Below are 20,325 nucleotides of genomic sequence, written 5' to 3' on the forward strand. Positions count from 1 at the left end.
TTGGTGCCTCCAAAATAATGCTTTCTAGAAACTGTTCCCTTGTACTTTCATGAACACTCCCAGTGCTAGAAATTTACCAGTTTCTAAAACTCTTAATCTTTAGACAGTTCTAAATACTACCAATTTTCTCATTTTGAATCAGATTCTTTCTCCTTATCTGCCTGTCCACTGATATGACACTGTTTCCCAAATATTTGAAGATAACTTTTCTGATAACAGCACCTCCCCTAATTTGTAAGCACATGTTTATACATAAATACATATTTGTTTATTGGCTCTCTCTCCCACTAGATTATAAACTCCAAGGATACTCTCTGCTTTATGTACTAAGTATCTGCAGCACATAGTACAATGCCTGACACATAGTAAGTGCTCTACAAACAATGATTAAAAGAATGAATAACACTGACAAGCAAGATTTTAAACTCTAAAAGTACTGAATGAAATTCAGCATTCCTTTCTCTGTTTTCTTTCCCCTTAATTGGATTAATGTTCGTATAACTTTCTAAATTGGTAAAAGAAAGCAAGATAGACTAGGTCCCTCTCCAACTCCCTTCCAGAATGCTGATCATATGAAAAACTTACAAAAACTGGTGTTTTAGTGAAAACATCCCACTGGGAAATCAGGAAAGCAGAAAAGTCTCAGACCTGGTCTGCTACTATTTCTGTGTCCTTCAGCACATCTGGCTCCCTTTTTGGACCTTGGTGTCTCATTTATAACACTCCAAGGTTGGATGACATATACTGCAAGGTTTTTTCCTGGCTCAAAACTTTAAGATTATAGGGGAGGGGGAGTAGAATCACTTGTAAATGTTATAATAAAACTTGTGAAGAAAAATATTTGAAATGCCTACTCATTGCTCTGATCATACCATTCCTTCAAACTTCACATTTTTCTTTCCTCAAGTTATTGTGTATCTACAGTAAGCTCCTTTTATACCACATTTTCACTTTGCCATATCCCCAGTCATTTGAAATAAAACTGCCCTGTCATCTTTGACAAAGTAGCTCTTCAAGTGGAATTATACTGTTGTTTGTTATGATTTTAAATCTTACCTTTCCAAGGGACTTTTCTCTTAGCCCCAGCTACAAAGGCTTTTTTGCTACTTATAATATAAAATACAATCTATAAAGATAACTACTATTGCATTCTGAAGCAACAACTATAATTAACACCAAAAAAGTAAATCAAGTACACAAGAGCATATAATATATACATACTCAAAAAAATATACATTTTATACAGATACACACAAACACACACTAGTACTGGATAATACCTCTTCTTTAGAAAGAAAGGAGTATGTTCCCATTCTTTTCCTTTAAAGACAGAGTCAAAAGAAAATAAAAAATAGCTGTAATACAGTACTCCTCCTCCGATGTTGTCAACATATTAAAAACACCCATAATCTTCAAAAATAGGAACCTATTACTCATATTACCATAGATTGTCTACTGCCTGTATTATCATATCATCAGGGGAAAAAGCCATTTACAGATGTATTTTGTTTTACTCACAAAGGGATTGTCTGAATTCTTCCAATATAATTAATGTTTTCATGAGGCTTTGTCATTAATCCGAAAATTAGAAGATTGCATTGTTCAATACTCACCAAGCATTTAGCATCTAATTAGCCTTATATTGATGTTCTACAGATGCAACTGAGTCATGCACTCAGGGCCTCTGCATTGGCTAGTCCTACCCTACCCCCAAGTAACCTGTTTCTTACACAGCAAAGAGCCCAAGAGATTTTTCTAAGAGAGATGAATTAGGGCATTTCAGTCTGAATTTAAATTCCAGAAAAAGACACACTTTACCCCACATTTGTTTAAGAGTTAGAGTTTGAGATTTTTTTTCAATTCAAAGGAATAAATATTTGAGTATATAAATGAATTTTTCAAATTTTCTTTAATGTTAGGACTGTATCTCATTACTTCAAGTTTTTCATCGAATGAAATTAGAGAATCATAGAAAGCCAGTTATGGGAAATTTGAAACCTATTCAAAGAATGTTATGGGTATTAATGTAATTTTAATGATACAATTCTAAACTTAAAAGAATAAGATCTACTTAGAGTGTCTAGATATAAATAACTTGAACCAAGACAATTTGCCAACCAGCACTGTGTTAAGCAGAATGAGTCTCATTTTCCAACAAGTATGATTGAGATGCATAATATACAGTTAAAAACTCAGCTCTGAAGACAGGGTGTGTCGCTCAGGACTCATCTCTGCTTCTTCCAAGCTGTATGGCCATGGACAAGCCACTTATTTATAAAACAGGAATAAAAGCAGCTCTTTTCCTCTGAACTTTCTGTGTGAATTAAAGGAGATAATTCATGTAAAGTGTTTAGTATAGTGGCTGGCACATTGTAAATGCTCAGGTTTTAAGTGTCAAAAATGTCTATAGATCTCCACAGAGTAAAGGCCACAGGAGAGAAGTCTCTGTCCCCTCAGTGTTCTTGTACCCTGCCTTTGTAGACAACGATATTCAGGAGGTAGCAGAGGCAAAATGTAAATAAGCAACTCTGGGCATGCTCCCCATTCTCCTCCGTTGCTCTCTCTTCTTCCCTAGGTAGCGGGTCACTGCAGGAAATTTGAACTCCATGGTTTATGAGGCCCAGTTGCTGCAAGCTGGGCAAAACCCAAAAAGAGAATAAAAGGGTGACTTTTCCTGCAGACATTAAGGAGAGCTGAGATTCTTCTATACCCATAGAGTCCTCTAGGGCTCTCTCCTTGGTGATTTTAAAACACTCTTCCTGGAGATCTTATCTGGTTAGAAGGTTTCAAGAGCCACACGTAAGCTGGTGCCTCCCAAACCTCTACCTCTAACCATAATTCTGTCCTGAACACCAGACCCAAATTTATCGGTACTTACTGAGATTTTCTTTTGGGTATCCTTCAAACTCAAAATGCTTAAAACTAAGCCAATCACCTTCATCTAGATAGACCACAGTAGGCTTTGGGATCTCACTATATAAATGGCATGAGTCACCTAACGAGGACCTATTCTTAACTCTCTTCTCTCCCTGTCCCACACAATCATTCTCCAAGATCAGTTGATGCCATCTTCCACCTCTAAGTTGAACCTACTTCTCCTTTCTTCCAGCTCTCTTCTTCAAACATTTGCCAGTTCTCACCACCATCACTGAACTAGCTCTCCAGTTCATTTCCCTGACTTCCTATCCTCCACCCTCTATGGAGACTAACCTCCATACTGTCACCAAGGAATGTAAATACCAGAGGAGGATGGGCCTCAAGAGAGACCCCTGCGAGGACACACTAAAAGCGTGGCAGTAGTAGAACAGGTCACTCAATGTTGTTACGGTTTTACTTAGGATAGTTATGAAAGTAGACATAAACTAGGCAAAAAAAAATTTCTTCTGATGTGACAGAAAGATATACTACAGAGAACTGTGAAGCATCTGAGATTTTTACCCTACTCGCAAGCTTTCAAGGTAGCCCACCATATTTTATGGATGCTGGCAAAAGACCTAAGACTCCAGGGCAGAGACAGAAGACAATTTCTCACTGCACAGTAAGCAGCATGAACATCACATTTAAATTGGCTTCCTTCACCCCCAAGTTCCACAGATGAGATGCAAAGCAGCCCATGTGGATATTGCATGTGCACTGATTTGTGGAAACATGAACTTAAGGAACCCAAATATTTTATAATGGACTATGCGGAGATCTGCACTTTTCTAGAGGGAAACATCATTTTTATTATGCTGGACAGTGAGCAAATATGACTGGTGATTCAGAAGGAGACATTATCTTTCAAGGCTATTCACTTTTTAAACATCCTTAAAAATGTACTATGGGCAGTTAGTGTCTTGAGGCACCTATGGAAAATGGTCTCCTACAGCTAAGCCTTGAATTCAAACCAGACTCTTGGCACCCACTAGATATATGATTTTTAACATTATCAGTTTTCTCACCTATGACTGAGGATAGAGCACTCATTGCTAACTGACAGCCATTTTACAAAATCAAATGAAATCAAATGCATGAAAGAGTTTTGTAAGTAATACAACATTAATGTGCAAATGTAATCATTTATGCCTCTGGAACTTTATCGTTTATTATAGAAAAGAAGGATGAAAATAATTTAGAATTTTATAATAAAAATTAAGTATCAATTAATAAAACATTTATTAAATGCCTGAGTATGTCCTAGGTTAGACTTGGGTAGTACAAGGTGAAGAGCAAGACACAGTCCTTGACTTCAAGAATTCCAGGGTAGCAAAGCAGCAGAGAGGACAGCATCCAAGACATATTCTTGTGACAGAATTGAAGTTTAGAAGGATGATCTATGGTCATCATTGATCTACAGAGCTTGGAGAGACTTAAGCAATCATTAAACCTAATCATCTCATTTACCAATAAGAAAACCAATGACAAAAATATTCAACATTTTTTTAGAATTAACAACTATCTGGTGGCAGAGCCAGAACTAGACCCATTCTTTCAGACTTTTAATTTGGCAAAAAGCCTTATCAGAAATTTCATATCCCTGATAGAGTCTTTGCAAGACTGAAGAGAAAATCTGGTTTGGCACAATGCATTTTTCTCTCCCCTACAGTCTTACTTCAGTTCATTGCCACTTTACCTCTTTGTTACTCAAGAATTATGATGGATTTATTCATTCTTTGTCTAACTTCTTACCTCTCTCCAAGGTCAAGGAGTTTCTTTTATTTGTATAAAAATTCTAAGTAGAATAAACTTCCCTTCTGACCTCTATTTTCTCCCTTTCCCTCCATCGGGCTCCTTACCTAATTCCTCTTCCCCTTTAAGTCCCACAAAATGTTAACCCTGCCACGTTCTCGATCTCTGACTGCCAGTTATTCAATCTGCATTTTTCATTTCACTCCACTCTGCCATACTCTCTACCTAGTGAACTGGAGGCAGATGTCACAAAATAAAGTGAAACATTAACCATGAGCTCCTAAGTCCACCTCAAAGTTGTGTGTAATCAGCTGCTAGGAAAAGATACAAGGCAAGGGGGGTGCCTGGGTGTCTCAGTGGGTTAAAGCCTCTGCCTTCAGCTCAGGTCCTGATTCCAGGGTCCTGGGATCGAGCCCTGCATGGGGCTCTCTGCTCAGTGGGGAGCCTGCTTCCTCCTCTCTCTCTGCCTGCTTCTCTGCCTACTTGTGATCTCTATCTGTCAAATAAAGAAATAAAATCTTAAAAAAAAAAATCTAAACACTCATTTCTTAAAAAAAAAAAAAAAAAAAGTACAAGGCAAGGAAAACCACAGCTCACCCACTCTTCCTAGAAGTACCATTAGCCTTGAACAACATGGGAGTTAGAGGCGCCAACCCCCAGCACAGCTGAAAATCTGTATATAACTTTTGACTCCCCCCAAAACTTAACTGCTAGTGACCAAAAGTCTTACCTGTAACATCAACAGTCAACTAGCACATATTTCCTATGTTATATGTATTACATACTGTATCCCTACAATTAAGTAAACTAGAGAAAAAAAAATGTTAAGAAAATCACAAGGAAAAGCACTTACAGCACTCTATTTATCAAAAACAGAAAAAAAATAAAAAACCCTCACACATGTAAGTGGACCCACACAGTTCAAACCCTCAAGGTGCAAGCGTTGACTGTTAACATGGACTTTGCTCCAAGGTAAAATTCACCAACAAGCTTGATTTTAATTCTACTTGTTGATTTTGAAAATCTTTCAGCGCTACACCAAACCTAAGTTTTTTGTTAATCTCATATTTGGAATTGAGGCAGAGATAAGGGATAAATCTCTTTTTCAGTAAGTTCCACAGGAACGCTCACTCCATTAACCTAAAGGTTGTCCGCTATTACACAAGCATGAATGTTTGGGGACAATACAGGGAAAAACCAGATCCATTTGATTTAAAGCCCATCTTTTGACTCCTTGAAGAGTTCCAAAAACACTTCAAAGAGTAAAGACATCACATTCAAGAGCTCTGAGAAACTTTTAAGTACATAGTTTGTGTGTGTATGTATGTATAGACTGATATACAAAATGTACTGCAATCTTTTACAATAGAGGCAATGTAAAAAATTCAAATTAAAGTTTTTAATAATCTATTAATTCAGCTTTCTTGGTTTTGTAATCTACCTAGGTTTCCTTAATAATTAAATATAGTGAAAGCGCTTTAATCTTGTGAAACCTCCCATGGCAGCAAGCGTTTGAAAGTTTTACTTAACATAGAAGGATTAAAGTGAAAAAATCAATAAATCCTTGAATGTGTACTATTCATACTAAATTGTATTTAAAATTAGAATACTAATAGTTTTCAATATCATTGAAGCCAAGAACAATGGTATCATAGTCAATAGAGTTCCTGAAGGTGATAAAAGCAAATCTGGTTCAAGATAAATTATGAAAATGGTAATTATGTAGATAAGAATAAACAGCTTTAAATTCCCTAATGAAGGATGAGTCAAGTCACTGACAAGAGCAATCAAAATATACTCCATATGTGATTAACACTTGAGTTTGACATTGACAAATATTTTTTAATTTATACAACAGTGGAATCACAAGCATACATAGCCTCTAAACCTCCAGGTTAAAACAAATTGCGGAAAGAATGGAAATATCTGTCAACATGTTTTTGTCCTTTATGATTTGCCTAAAATGCAGGTATTTTTTTAGTACTAAAGTATCTTTCAGGTTAGAGATAGAAAGCGTAGGTCAAAATAAATGGCCAATCTCTTTTTCAGACACTCAATTAGAATATATGACAATTCTTCACAGAGTATTTCCTCGCACACTGAAGAAACATACAAAAAGACATTCTATCAATATGAACTATTAATCATCTTCCCATTAAATGTTAATTAAGTGCCTATTAGGTACTAGAGATTATGCTAAGTGCTGGGAATCAAGAGAAACATAACACACATGGTTCTGCCTCATAGAGCTTACAGTCTAAGGGACTCAGTAAAATTCATATCATGACTCCACTATAAGCAAAGACAATCTATATGATAGAAACTTCTAAGCACTTAAGAGAAATTGAATATGAAATAATAGCATTACTACTGCAAACTATATTTATCATACAACTTGTAAGAAAATGAATTGCTTTTTTCCCTCAGACTCACATATCTAAATTTAATCTCAGTTTATAATTAATATATCAGCTTAAGAAAATTTAAGAATTTCCAGGGCATTGCTATAACTGACAACAAAGGTGGCTTTGTGGGTTAAGTGACCAACTCTTGATTTCCACCCATGTCATTATCTCAGGGTCCTCACATCAGACTCCCCGCTCAACAGCAAGTAAGCTTGAGGATTTCTCATCCTCTGCCCCTCATGTGTTCTCTAAATAAATAAATCTTGAAGGGGGAAAAAAACTGACAACGAAATATTCTGCCCAGTGAACTGAACTTGTGACATGTCCAGGTCAGACCTCAGTAGAACAGCTGGTAGAATGAGCTAGGACACCTTTGGCATTAGTAATATCGGTTTAGGGGAAAAAAAAAATCTAAAGTCAAAGTCCCTAAATAATAAATTACTATGTCTTCAATCGTAAAGAGACCACATTTGGAAAGTATATAAGATCAGCAGAGCAAAAACAAAAAAGAGATTCACTTAAAAGTGGTATGCTCCAGAGGTGCCTGGGTGGCTCAGTGGGTTAAAGCCTCTGCCTTCAGCTCAGGTCATGATCTCAGGGTAATGGGATCGAGCCCCGCCCTGGGCTCTCTGCTGGGCGGGGAGCCTGCATTCCTTCCCCTCTCTCTGCCTGCCTCTCTGCCTATTTGTGATCTCTGTTGTCAGATAAATAAATAAAATCTTTAAAAAAAAAAGGGGGGGGGTATATGCTCCATAAATACACAAAACCATCACTTTTAAGTCCATCTTCTCACCTATTCATAAAAACTACTCAAAGAGAACAAAAATCTAGACATTGTGGCCAAAATTTTGACATTTAAGCCCTAAGAGGAAGTATTGCTGTTGAAATTCCAGAAACGATTTGGAAGGCTAAAATCGACCTTGTATGCTAGAATACATCCATGTATAATACAATGCTATATTTGAGAAATACACTTACTTCTTTAAACTATAGGAAGTAAGCCAAACTTGCCTTAGTATGTGAAAAACAGACAATTTCTGATTTATTCTTTGGGGTAAAATATAGTCTCTAAATAGAAGGCTAGTAAATACAGCAAACGCTTATAAATTCCAAGCTCAGATTAGAAAACCTTTGAGGCGAGTGTTTTGAGTCAGTAGCCAGGTTTAGGCTGCTCACTATAGGGAGAAACCTGTCAGAGAGTAAGAGTGGGAGGCCTCCCACCTGGCTCCATGCATGGAATAAAATTCAGTGGTGAAGAGCTCTCTAAAACCTTGCAATGCTAACTGCCGACCATGGGCCCATACCAACAGCTTCACCTAGGAGCTTGTTAGAAAGGCAGAATCTCAGCCCTTACTCCAGAACCTTCATTTTAGCAAATTTCTCCCAGATGATTTGTGTGCAATACAAGTTTAACAAGCACTGACCTAAAATAAGGCATCACAGAATTATAGAGCCTGTTCCAAATAATAGGCATCAATTTAAACTTGTGCATTCTCAGCACATCCCTTAAGCCCTTCAAGACACTACCAACTTCAAGGTGAGCTCAGCATCACTGGCATGCTGAGTCAAAAAGAAGAAAGCAAACTAAATGTAGGGGTGAGAATGAACCACCCTTCATTATCATTCAGTTCCTCCTGCTGAGCCCTTAACTGGGAAGACCCTGGCTCCAAATGCAGGTGGGGTTAGAGGATTATGGGTAGAAATGACAGTAGGGGGCACCTGGGTGGCTCAGTGGGTTAAGCCGCTGCCTTCGGCTCAGGTCGTGATCTCGGAGTCCTGGGATCGAGTCCCGCATCGGGCTCTCTGCTCAGCGGGGGGGCCTGCTTCCTCCTCTCTCTCTGCCTGCCTCTCTGCCTACTTGTGATCTCTGTCTGTCAAATAAATAAATAAAATCTTTAAAAAAAATTAAACAAAACAAAAGCTACCAACAAGTATATAAAGATTATTCATTTGCTAGCCTAGATTTATTTGGGTCCATTAAAAAAAAAAAGGTTATTTCAGTGTCTGTGAAAACTGGCAGCAGAGAGAAGACCTGTAATCCTAACAAGCCTAAGACTCATGGGCTATCACAACTTGCTTTGCAGCAAAACAGCATCATGTAAACTAAGCAAAATGGCCACACTGTATTATGAGATTTCATCTGATTCAATCCTATGTACCCACATCTAGAGTCTTTGGTCATTACCATAATCATCATCATCCCAATTTTTTTTTAAGATTTTATTTCTTTATTTGGCAGAGAGAGAGAGAGCACACACACACATGCAGGGGGAAGGGCAGAGGGAGAGGGAGAAGCAGGCTCCTCGCTGAGCAGGGAGCCCAATGGGGATGGGTGCTCCTCACCAGGACACTGGGATTATGACCCGAGCTGAAGGCACCCCATCATCCCATCTGATAAAGCTGAACAGCTGTCACAGACCATTTACTGAAAAACATTTATGGAACACTTATCAGTGTTCCAGGAACCATGTGCTAGATGTCTGACTTCCTAACTAAAAAGTATGTCCTTCAGTACTATTATATCTCCCACACCATGATGCTTGGTAATTCTGGACATGTGGGATGGGAATAACATTTTTAATTGTCTTGCACACTTGACTGAAAAAATACATTGCTGAGAAACTGAGTCACAGAGAAATGAAGTGATGTTCTTATGGCTACAGGTCATTTATTATTAACTATTTTGTAGAGCTACAGAAGCATCTCCAGAGCTCTCATCACTGCCCTACACTGGTTATAATAGTCATTTTCAAAACATATCCACTAACCAAAATGCAAGCCAATGAATTTTAACCACTCAACAAAGGATACGATGAGCAAAGGTATCTTCAAATAGCAAAATCTAAATTTTGACCCAATTCTGGTATATTTATAAACATACCAACAATCAATCTAAAAGGAGTTTGCAATAAACCTAATACATGTATCTTAGCAGGAAACTACTGTGATAGAACACTTCAAGAGCTAAAGCTAAAAAAAAAAATCGTTAGAAATTTTCCTTGAACTTAAAGCTGCCCCAAATGGGGCCCATTTTATGAAATACAAGATTGCAACGCCCTTGCATTCTCCTATTGGCCTTTGGATTGCCTGACTGAACGGTGGATCATCCACTTCCATTCTCATTATATACCATAAAAGAACTAAAGTTCGAGCAGTTTCACTCAATTCAACTCCACTTTCTGTAGAAAACACAAATCAAAGCAGGACCAGGTCACTGTTACTCATGTTGGATGGCCAATCTAAGGAGGAATTTGCTGTACTTGCCAGCACCAACAAATGTTGAGTGTGCTACTCCCCTATAACAAGATAGAACTAAACTAAGAAGGAAATGGTCACATTAACCTGATTCTTCCACCTCAAATACATTTGGAACTTCCCATAAACTAAAACAAATAAGAAACATGAGTGTACAGGTTTCCTCCTATGGTCTGAATTGGCCGTGTCTGAATTCTTGATGTATCTGGGTAGTCACAAATACACTGCATCAGTATATAAAGCTCCATTGTTCCAGTAGACCAAATTTTAGAGCTACAGAAGGCCTGCCCTCTGGGAGAATATATTCTAACAAAAGTCTCTGTGTTTCATTACTAGGTTAAACTTTTGTTACTAAGTTTCGTATGACCACATACCCCTTTTCCAGTTGCCTGCTTTTGCTTACTCCATAAGGACAAAGACTATGAAGATAGGGAAAAGACTGGGACAAATAATCCAGCCTGATTTTCCTCACCTAGTCTTTTTCATCGGAGAGCAAGCATATTAAGGTCCTCCAATATTTAAATACAGTTCTCAATGGAATCTCTGAGAAGGATGTGAATGAGATAAACAGACCCAAAAATCAAATAAAACCTTGGCATGGTTTCATACATATAGTTAATAAGTCTGAAGGATCAGGGTTTTTTTTGGTACCAGAAAGAATCTGTCTCCTTGTGGCCAAGGCCATTCAGACTTGAAAACTTCAATTGCAAAGCACAAATCCGTTTTTCCAAAAATCTTCTGTCATAGTGCTTACTACCAATACTTTCATAATTTCCTTATAGAAGCTGCATAATCCACCACAGAAAACCAAAGTGTTATGCTGTATTATTAAACTCAGCAGAAAGCTCCATATGCAGCAACAGGAGGCCATAGGCAATTAACTCTGTAAATTGAAAGCTTTAAAATTTTTGCATGACCTTTAAAGGTCAACACAGTTGCCCATTCACATGCATGCAATTATAAGGGACTACTTCATAGCAAAAAAAAAAAAAAAAAAAAAGAAGAAGAAGAAGAAAAAGAAACAAAAATATTTAGTGAAACTAACCTTGCATTCATTAAAAGCTACTGTGCACTCTCCGAGCTTTCTGTAAAGAGTTAGTTATACATAACACATGAAGATAAAAGAGCAAAGGAGACTTATTTGTCTGCTTGTCCCCATTTTGTCAACATACTAAATTCAGCCCAGCGCCTAATTGCTAAGAATGCAACATTATCACAATAACCAACCACTCTCAAGAATTTCAAAAATTTACTGTATTAAACAATATAAGTTGAGTTAGAGTATGTTTGTGCTATGGCTAAAGGAAAGGGGGATGTACCTTTGCTTAACCGTCACTCAGGGGAAATCATAAGACAATTACAGCTCCTGAGGAATAATTTGGGAAATTGAAGTGATTAAAAGGACTTCATCTAATAGAAGCATAATTCTGATTCCTTAGTTATGTCTCATACCCCATATGGATCACTGTGAACAAAATGGAATATTCTCCTTATAACTTATATATTGTTTTCACCTGAATCAAGAAGTTACCTGAAGGTCTTCTAGTTTCCAATGGCAATATCAATCAATCGCCTAAATAGGTGAGAATTTCACAGACTCCAGTGACTTGCTTCCCTATCATCACAGCACAGGATGAGCTCCAACATATACATGTGGTATACACCTTGGAAGTGGGTGGGTTTTGAAAACCTAACAAATTTCAAATGTATCAAGATGTTTCTGGGAAATTTATAGATACCATTTGTAAACTGGTGTAGTATGCTCTATTGTAGTGCACGGTTTAACTGTGGACAGGCATATCTAATAAAGATGGCATACAAATATATTCAGTATTTTAAATGTGTTGAAATTCCCAGTCACAGGGTCAATAAACACATCCCAAGCACCTCTATGTGAAGGATAAAGTTGAATTTTTTTTTTTTGCATTTGTCCCGTAACAAATAAAAATATCTCCAGAAGAAAAACTAAAGAGAAAAATACATTACATGCAACAGTGGTTTAAACAGTTAAACTCAATCATAAACCATATGTTAAACCATAGGTACAGTTGCACAGTAAGTAAATCATGTAAAAAAGTGAAAAACGTAGACTGTTTTGAAAGTCATTCTTTCTTCTTAAACATAAAACCAATATTTTACATGGGTGCCATTAAAAGCATACATACTAATGCATATGGATATATATATATAAAGAGAGAGATAAAGATTAGATAGATAACACAGAAATTTAGATTTAAATACTGCTTTTCTTCACATTCCAACAGGTCCAACCATACCTGTTAAATTTCTGTTGAAAATAAGTAGAAAACAAGACTTGTTATAGTTCACTGGCAAGGACACCTGAATCATGTGCCAAATGAATAAATCAGACTTCTTAAAAATGACAAAATAAAGCAGTGGTCAATGTCAGCTAAAAAATAAAAATGAACTTCTAATTCTGTTTGCTAGGCCTACCGTTCCATCTCCCCTGTTTCAGACTATGCTCCAAATCTAAAGTAAAACTTCTCTCTAAAAAGACTTATGGTAACTTCCTTATGAAATTATTCCTGTTCTTCCAGTGCTCTAATTCAAAATGCTTCAAGTAGTTCAAAATAAAGTTAACCAAAGAATTTTGAACAAAATGGCAAATACACTGTATTATATAGCATTAAAAACAAAAAAAATCAATGGGTTGTAAGCAAGATAAATCACGTCAAATACTATGGAAGTATGGAGACCAGATATGAAGCTGATTTAGCTAGTTTGGCCTCCCTATCTAGCAGCAGCCTACAGGAATGCATGTCTGCTCTTTGTTTTGATGGGGCATTACTAAGAACAGGTTGATAAATTGCATTTGTAAATGTCAGGTACAGATCAGAGGGGACGATGTCAGATGCTTATTTTACTTCAACTTAGGGTTTTTCACCAAGAAAGCAAAACTGCATTGCACAGTCAAGTTCTTTATTTTTACTTGAATCTTCAATGAACAAAACAGCTGCAGAATAATACGACTTAATGAGGCATCCCTAATAAAATACTGGAGAATTCAAAGCGGGGGTACTGAACTGTTTGCACTGTGTTGTTTCATCTTCTCAAATCTATTAGAAGTAGCTGATGACACTCTGGAACACTCCTAGTTTGGGACATACATCAGACGGGCAAATGGTCATCAGTTTGCAGCCCCAGCTGAACTTCGGCAGAATCTGACAATACCTTTTACTACAGCCCACAAGAATGCCTGGAAAATGCTGCAAAGGCCCATCTTATCCTACACGTATAGGTTAATCCATACTGGCAATTATGGTAAATCAACCCTAAAATGCACTTTCAACATTTCAATATTCAAAAACGTCTTGTCAAAGGATCATCATTAAAATGAGATATTGAAGAGATTAGATCCAGCACCACCAGAACTTTTTAATAACATACAAAATAATTTTTATAAAATCTTTTATTACCCCCTAAGTTTCATCCCTATAAATTTTTAAAAAAAGAAATGTGGCCATGACTAAAAACAGATCTTTTTACAGCTGTGTCATCACATTTTATAACTTGGTGGTTAGTAAATATTGTATTCTCTAAGCAATATGCACCTTTTTGGTCACAGATCCATGGGCATTTCCATGAATCTTCATTTTCCATGTATCATTGTTAAAATAGCTAACATTTTTCAGATTCAGAAATCACACATACTTAGAAACCTTAGATTCCCCTTTGGCACAACTTGGAGCATTATAGGTGTTAGCTTTAATACCAAGGTTTTTGGTTCTTCTTAAAGAGGCATCATCATAGCATTATGTATAAATATGTAAGTTCAAATATTCTCAACTACACAATTTTATGAAAGAGCAAGAAACAAGTCAAGATTTTAGTCTCCAAAAATGCCTAACTTAAATAAAACAACTCATTAAACTGTGTTCTTCCTCGTAAAAGTCACCGTGCCGAAGCATTCAGTTGGTAGTGGCATTATACCTATAAATATTGTAATTCAGTTTTTTCACCAAAAATTAAGAAAATAAGAATATAATAAGCTCTAGTGTGGTTACTGGTAGCCTTTCAATGGCTACTGGTGGCTTTAAAACTTAAGGCTCTAAAATGGTCAAAATGCAAACAACGGACTCAGGATGAGATCCAGAACAGATAAAGTAGGAAAAGAGAAAAATGCATCTGATCGTTTTTAAGGATGCTGGGCACCAAATTTGAAACTGTAAAAGATTCACCAGTCCAAGAATACATGTGCTAACATGGAAAGGCTGGAATAAATACAAATAATCTTAATGCTGTTTTTTTAAGGGCTTTAGAGTTGTTTCCAATCTCCTTTGCTAGTTATTGCCATTTAGCACCTTTACACAGAAATCTTAAATTACTCATTTGTCTTAAGTTACATTGCCTAGTAGAGCAGTATTAAAGTGTTAATTGATAACAGTCTGATAACTGATGTCTCCAACAATCTGGTTGGGAAGACAGGAACCAGATAATTATCACCCAGTCAATAATCACTGGAATTCATATTGTCCTGAGGGAAGGACCCTTCTGCACTAAATGCTATGGGGGTACTTTTCAGAGCGAAGGCTGTATATGGGGGGAGGGGGGGTTTGTTTTTTCAAAAATGATTTTTGCAAAATCCAAGATGGAATTTAACACTCACCAAACGAAGAGTCTTGTTCTTTTCTGTCTTACTGCCACAAGCCAAAGTCAAGCTAACTCCCCGGAAAGAGAGGCTCGCTAGCCACTATAGTAAGTACACATCTGATTCCAAACGCTGGAGGCTGTTAACACTAGGTCAGGAAGTGGAATACTGAATAGGAAAGCGTCGCGTCTACCCGGGGTCTCAGCAAGCTCCCACAGCCCCTCCTTTTCAAGTAGAGACTAGATAGCTCAGTCTGCAGTTCTAGGAGAAATACGGCGATGGATATCAAACTTTCCTTTGCAAAGGCCGTTTCTGGAAATAACACGTTCCCCACTGGCAAGTGCAGATCAGTAGCCTAGAGAAAACAGCTCTTGATAGGAACCTGGCCTTTTGGAATAGAAGGGGAGAAGGGACAGCAAAGCAGCGGGGCGGAAAAGCCGTGTACCCTTAACAAGATTTGGGAGGCAAATATTAGGAAAGCGGAAAAAAAGAAAAAAGAAAGAAAACACCATTTGTTTCTCCAAGCTGTCCTTTTCCTGAACGCTGTTCGTAAAATAGTCCTTTTCCTAAAGCTCTCCCGGAGAATCCCTCACTAAAGCTTTATTTCATTCCGTCATGAAGTGTCCGTTCCCAAATCGAAGTAAATCTTTAAATAAATGAGGCTCCGGAACTTACCGTGATGATTCTTCACGAACATAGTTAGAGGTGGGGAAATGAACAGCCTCCCTGAAACGCCCACCCTCTGCAGACAGGCCCGAGAATTAACTAATCAGAAGTGGACGGAAAGTGGGGATTCCAGAAAGGCGACCTGACACATCCCAGTGATCCTCTCTTGAACGCGACCCCCAACTCATCAGGCGTCCAAAATGGTTACCAAGAGGGATTGGGTCGGTGGGGGAACCGAATGAAAACCCACTGCCACCCTCGCCCGGGTCGCTCGCTGTGTTGGGAGAAATGGGGCAGGGAGGGAGAGCACCGCTCCCGAGCCTCCTTGGCGTGCTTGATCCCCTCTCCGCGTCCCTCTACCCCCGCCCCTACCCCGACCGCCCGCGAGGGAGAAGCCGGGCGCCCAGCCAGCACCCGCTCTCACCTCGCGCCTTCCCGCGAGCCCCCTACGGCCCCCGACCCCCGAAGAGGGGAGGGCTTCGGCGCCCCGGGTCCTCCAGCTGCCGCGGGGTCCCCAGCGCCGGCGGGGGGCGGGAGACGCGGCTCGCACCTACCTGCAGCCCGGCTTCCTGGTGGCGGCAACACCTAGCGATGGTCCTGCAGCTTCCGCGGGCCGGCGCCAGCCTTATCGCGCTTGCATCGCTTCCGAGATGCCAATCCGCCGTTGCCGTTCTGGGGCATAGGGAACCCAAGTCTGGCGGTGTGTGCTCGTGGAGGGCGTGTGAGTGGGGCCCTGAGCGCGCGTGTGTGCGCGCGCGTGTTTCCTCCTCCGATCGCAAAGAGGGTTCAGGAATCTCTTGCCATCCAAACTGGAGTCCCCTGAGAGCGGGTGCAAGGGGGAGCGCCCGCGCCTCGGCTCTCTTCCTCCGCTCTCTATTCCACCGTGTCAAAGTAATCAAAAGATGTGTTCACCGAGGCAAAGCCGAAGTCCCGCAGCCCTGGCCTGCGCCCGCGGTCGCCCGCGGTCCTCGTCGGAGGCGCGGGGCGCGCTCGGCTCCCCCGACTGCGAGGATCGAGGCGGTCTTGCAGCAATTACCTGCCTTACTCCATATCTGATTTGTTTGCTTTGAACGCCGAGTCAAGACTTTTCCTCTCGCCTCACGTCGTCTCCCCCTCTCACGCACACACACACATCCTCCGGCCCCCTCTCCCGCCCTCCCTTTGGCTCTCGGGGGAAAGGCAATTGGACGGAACGATTCACCTTCAGGAAAGCAGTCTCTGCCACGTACTTCTCCCGTTCCCCGGCTCTCCCAGGTCCCAGGTCTCCAAGGTGGAGGAGTCGCAGGGGAGGTTCGGGGCAGCAAGGCGGGGAGGCTCTGCGCTCGGCCGTCCTCCGCCCTCAAGACGTCAGCTTCCTCGGATCAGGTGCCCCTTGTTCCCGCTTTTAGCAACTCGGTCCCAGCTGCTGCCCTTTCGGAGACTTGGCGCCCGGTCCACTTAGCAGCAACCCCTAGCCAGCTGCAGCCCCTCAATCCCGCCTCGAAGTGCTTCGGGCAGAGCCCCACGCAGCCCAGCCGTTGGCCCCCTAGGCATCGTGGGCTGGAAGGAAGGGAAATCCGCCGCTGTCCCCTGTCCCCAGACGCTGCCACCGTCACCACCGAGAAGGTGCGAGTTCCAAAATCAAACACAAGCAAGCAGGTGTTGCCTGTCTCACTTCGCTAAAGGCGGGAGGAAGAGAGAAGGGACGGAGGAGGGGGGCCCAGGAAAGAAATCCGGATGACCAGAAGGAAAAAAAAAAAAAAAAGTAGTGGGTTTAGTAATCCAAACCTCCTCTCCGTCTCTCACCCCAGGCGCTGCACTGGCAAAAGACACCGGTGGTGTCTTTTAGAAAGTCACCGTAAAGGGCAGAACCCCCTGTTCCGCCCAGACCTTTTATTCCAACCAGCCGGGCTGTCCCGGGAGCACGGAGTGAGGGCCTCCTTGTATAACGCAAGGAGCACGCAGGGAGAAAATAGGTCCCGACACTCCGGGGTGAGTGAAGCAGTAAAATGGGATAGCAGAACCCGGTTACGTCGCCTCCCTCCGTCTCTCCCAACAGCCTGTTCTCGGATGCTGCTAAGAGCAAACTGCGGTCCTGCAGAAAAAGGAAGAGACTGTAAAAGATGAGAGGGCGGCAATCGGTGTAAAAGCTGGACTATGTCTCCCTCTAGAGGGAGAATCGTGTTAGAGAACTTCCCTGGAGGTAAGTAGGACTCCAGTTTCTCCACAAACAAAAAGAAACCGGTATCTGGTTTCGGAAGAATTTTGCATTTTTATTAAATTCCAACCTCTAATGGATTTAGAGAGAGAATTTGCAGAGCCGCCCTATGCAAGCAGAGTCCTTACTAAAGGAACGTCCTGATATTTACAGAAATTTAATAGCAAAGACCCTGGAAGTTCATGTCCTTACAGGTTTGGTCAAATTGGGTGTTGGTTTAAGCTGTATGCATATGAACTCAAAGGAACGGTCTTCTTAGGCTCACTTTGATCAAGTTTGGTCATGAGCAGAACCTTAATCTAATGATTAGAACATTGTTTTTAAAAGCATAAGTAGTGATAATAGATTTAGAAAAAAAAATCTGAAGCGAAAAAATAGGATGCTAATCAGTGAAATCTTACAAGGCCCTTACAAACTAAGGATATCTCAAAGATTTTGTTTTGGAGCCAATATGTATCCTCTTATTCAACAGACTGGTAATTTCCAAGGTGACTAAATTCCTTCCAGCTCTAAAAGTTTGTGTTTTTATAAATTCACTGAAACCTTTGACAAACCAGATATCACATGCTCCCTCCACCAGCTATAAAATCAAAGTAACACTAGTCACCATATATACAAACAAATATGGAATATATGTTTTATATGTTATCTTAACATGCTTTGAAATGCCAACATATTTTATATCTAAAAGGCATCAAGTAATTTAGGTCAGCGTGTCCCAGATTTTATGTTTTGTTACTTTGCTGATGTTCAAGAGAGGTCCCATTAGTAAGTTTAATATTTAGATCTTGTGAACTTACCATTTGAAAGTTTGCTTTCAAGACGTTTCTGTATGTTTAAATTATAAAATATATACTAACATTATGATTAAATTCCTTCCCGTTCACCATTCACTCTGAATTTTTGGAGTAATTCTATTTTAACTTGAAAAATCTAACTTAGTGTAAGCTTAAGAAAGAGAAGAATTTACAAGAAAATACCTTAGACTAACAAAGCAGAAGCTAAATCATGTGGGGTTTATTATCTTAGCTAATTGCACTATAGTAGATTTGAATCAGTCTAGCACATGACAATCATTTCAGACCCTCAAATGGTCTCTTTCAAAAGATTCATGTCATGTATCAAAGATTTTTATTTCATTCTTCTTACCTAGTAACTTATTTCCCCCAGGGAGCAAAGTTTTCGTTTTAAAACAACTGGCACTGTTTCATTGCAAATCTTACAGTAATTCCGTGTCTGCTATTTTAAGTAGTGGGATAGAATCCAAGCAAAAATGGCATTGGAAACTGGGGCTTTGTGTTGGGAGGAATTAGCCATTTACAAAATCACTTTAGAACATTGTCCTTCGGAGGTAAAATGGCGGGCTCGTGGTGAGCGGCTGTCAGGAATGAAAATACATATATGCCTTGAAGAAGATTTTAAAATCGGTTTCTCTTCAAATCATCTTCTTTCATACCACCCAATAAGGATTTTGATTCACCATGGCGTTAGCAGCAGTAAAATGGGTGATATCAAATAGAACTCTCTGGAAACATTTATTTCCAATTCAAAACGGAGCTTTATATTGTGTTTATCATAAATCTACATATTCTCCTCTACCAGATGACTATAATTGCAAAGTAGAGCTTGCTTTGACATCTGATGGCAGGACAATAGTGTGCTACCACCCTTCTGTGGACATTCCATATGAACATACCCAACCTATCCCTCGGCCAGATCCTCTGCATAATAATGAAGAAACACATGACCAAGTGCTGAAAACCAGATTAGAAGGAAAAAATGAGCACTTGGAGCAAGGACCCATGATAGAACAACTTAGCAAAATGTTCTTTACTACTAAGCACCGTTGGTATCCTCGTGGACAGTATCATAGACATCATAGGAAACTGGATCCTCCAAAAGACAGATGATACTGAGGTTTTCAGGAATCGAAAAGATGTTATCTTGTGTCTCATTTGCCTTTTCAGAAAATACATTGAGTATATTCACTAACGTGTTATATAGCAAAATGATAGTAAAATGTGTTCATATATTTAAAAAAAAAGAACATTGGCCTTCCCTCCCCACAAAAAATTAAAAGCTTACGTCATAATGCTTCTAGTTTCTAATTCATTAGCCCTGTGTGGTTGTAGGAAAATCTATAGTGTCATCGTTTTGTTAAAACTATTTTTATTGCTAAAATGTCTGACATTTTCAGAGTGCCTGAGTGGCTCAGTGGGTTAAGCCTCTGCCTTTGACCTAGGTTATGATCTCAGGGTCCTAGGATCGAGCCCTGTGTCGGGATCTCTGCTCAGTGGGGAGCCTATTTCCTCCTCTCTTTCCACTTGCCTCTCTGCCTACTTGTATCTCTCTGTCAAATAAAAAAGATCTTTTTTAAAAAGTCTGACATTTTCATCCTTGTTTTCCTAATTCAACATCTTCTTATAAAAATATGATAAAAGTAAAGAGAAAAATGTATACATTAATTGCAAAATACAACAGAGAATTTCTTATCCAGAGTCCTCTGATGCTGAAATTCTCTCACA

The 20,325-nt window shown here is 39.6% G+C and overlaps 2 protein-coding genes across 3 annotated transcripts in view; one reads left to right on the plus strand and one right to left on the minus strand.

Moving 5' to 3' along the window:
• TAFA2 (TAFA chemokine like family member 2) overlaps positions 1 to 17,667 on the minus strand; it is a 501,881-nt gene extending 484,214 nt beyond the window's left edge. For both annotated transcript variants that reach the window (XR_006604254.1, XM_004766579.2), the window contains exon 1: positions 16,158 to 17,667. The gene's annotated coding sequence lies outside the window, so the exon portion shown is untranslated. The remainder of the gene's footprint in view (positions 1 to 16,157) is intronic.
• Positions 17,668 to 19,226: 1,559 nt separating this feature from the next.
• Positions 19,227 to 19,754, plus strand: LOC101685655 (39S ribosomal protein L42, mitochondrial-like). Its single transcript, XM_045071674.1, has one exon. The coding sequence runs from the start codon at positions 19,282 to 19,284 to the stop codon at positions 19,708 to 19,710; it is 429 nt and encodes a 142-aa protein (XP_044927609.1). The 5' UTR covers positions 19,227 to 19,281; the 3' UTR covers positions 19,711 to 19,754.
• Positions 19,755 to 20,325: the final 571 nt, after the last annotated feature.

This window comes from Mustela putorius, unplaced genomic scaffold, assembly GCF_011764305.1.
Source record: "Mustela putorius furo isolate JIRA1106 unplaced genomic scaffold, ASM1176430v1.1 tig00003988_pilon_pilon_pilon, whole genome shotgun sequence".
Taxonomy (NCBI): Eukaryota; Metazoa; Chordata; class Mammalia; order Carnivora; family Mustelidae; genus Mustela; species Mustela putorius.

What these genes read in the sequence shown, in the direction of transcription:
- LOC101685655 (XM_045071674.1), top strand. Translation starts at nt 19,282, where the DNA reads ATGGCGTTAGCAGCAGTAAAATGGGTGATATCAAATAGAACTCTCTGG.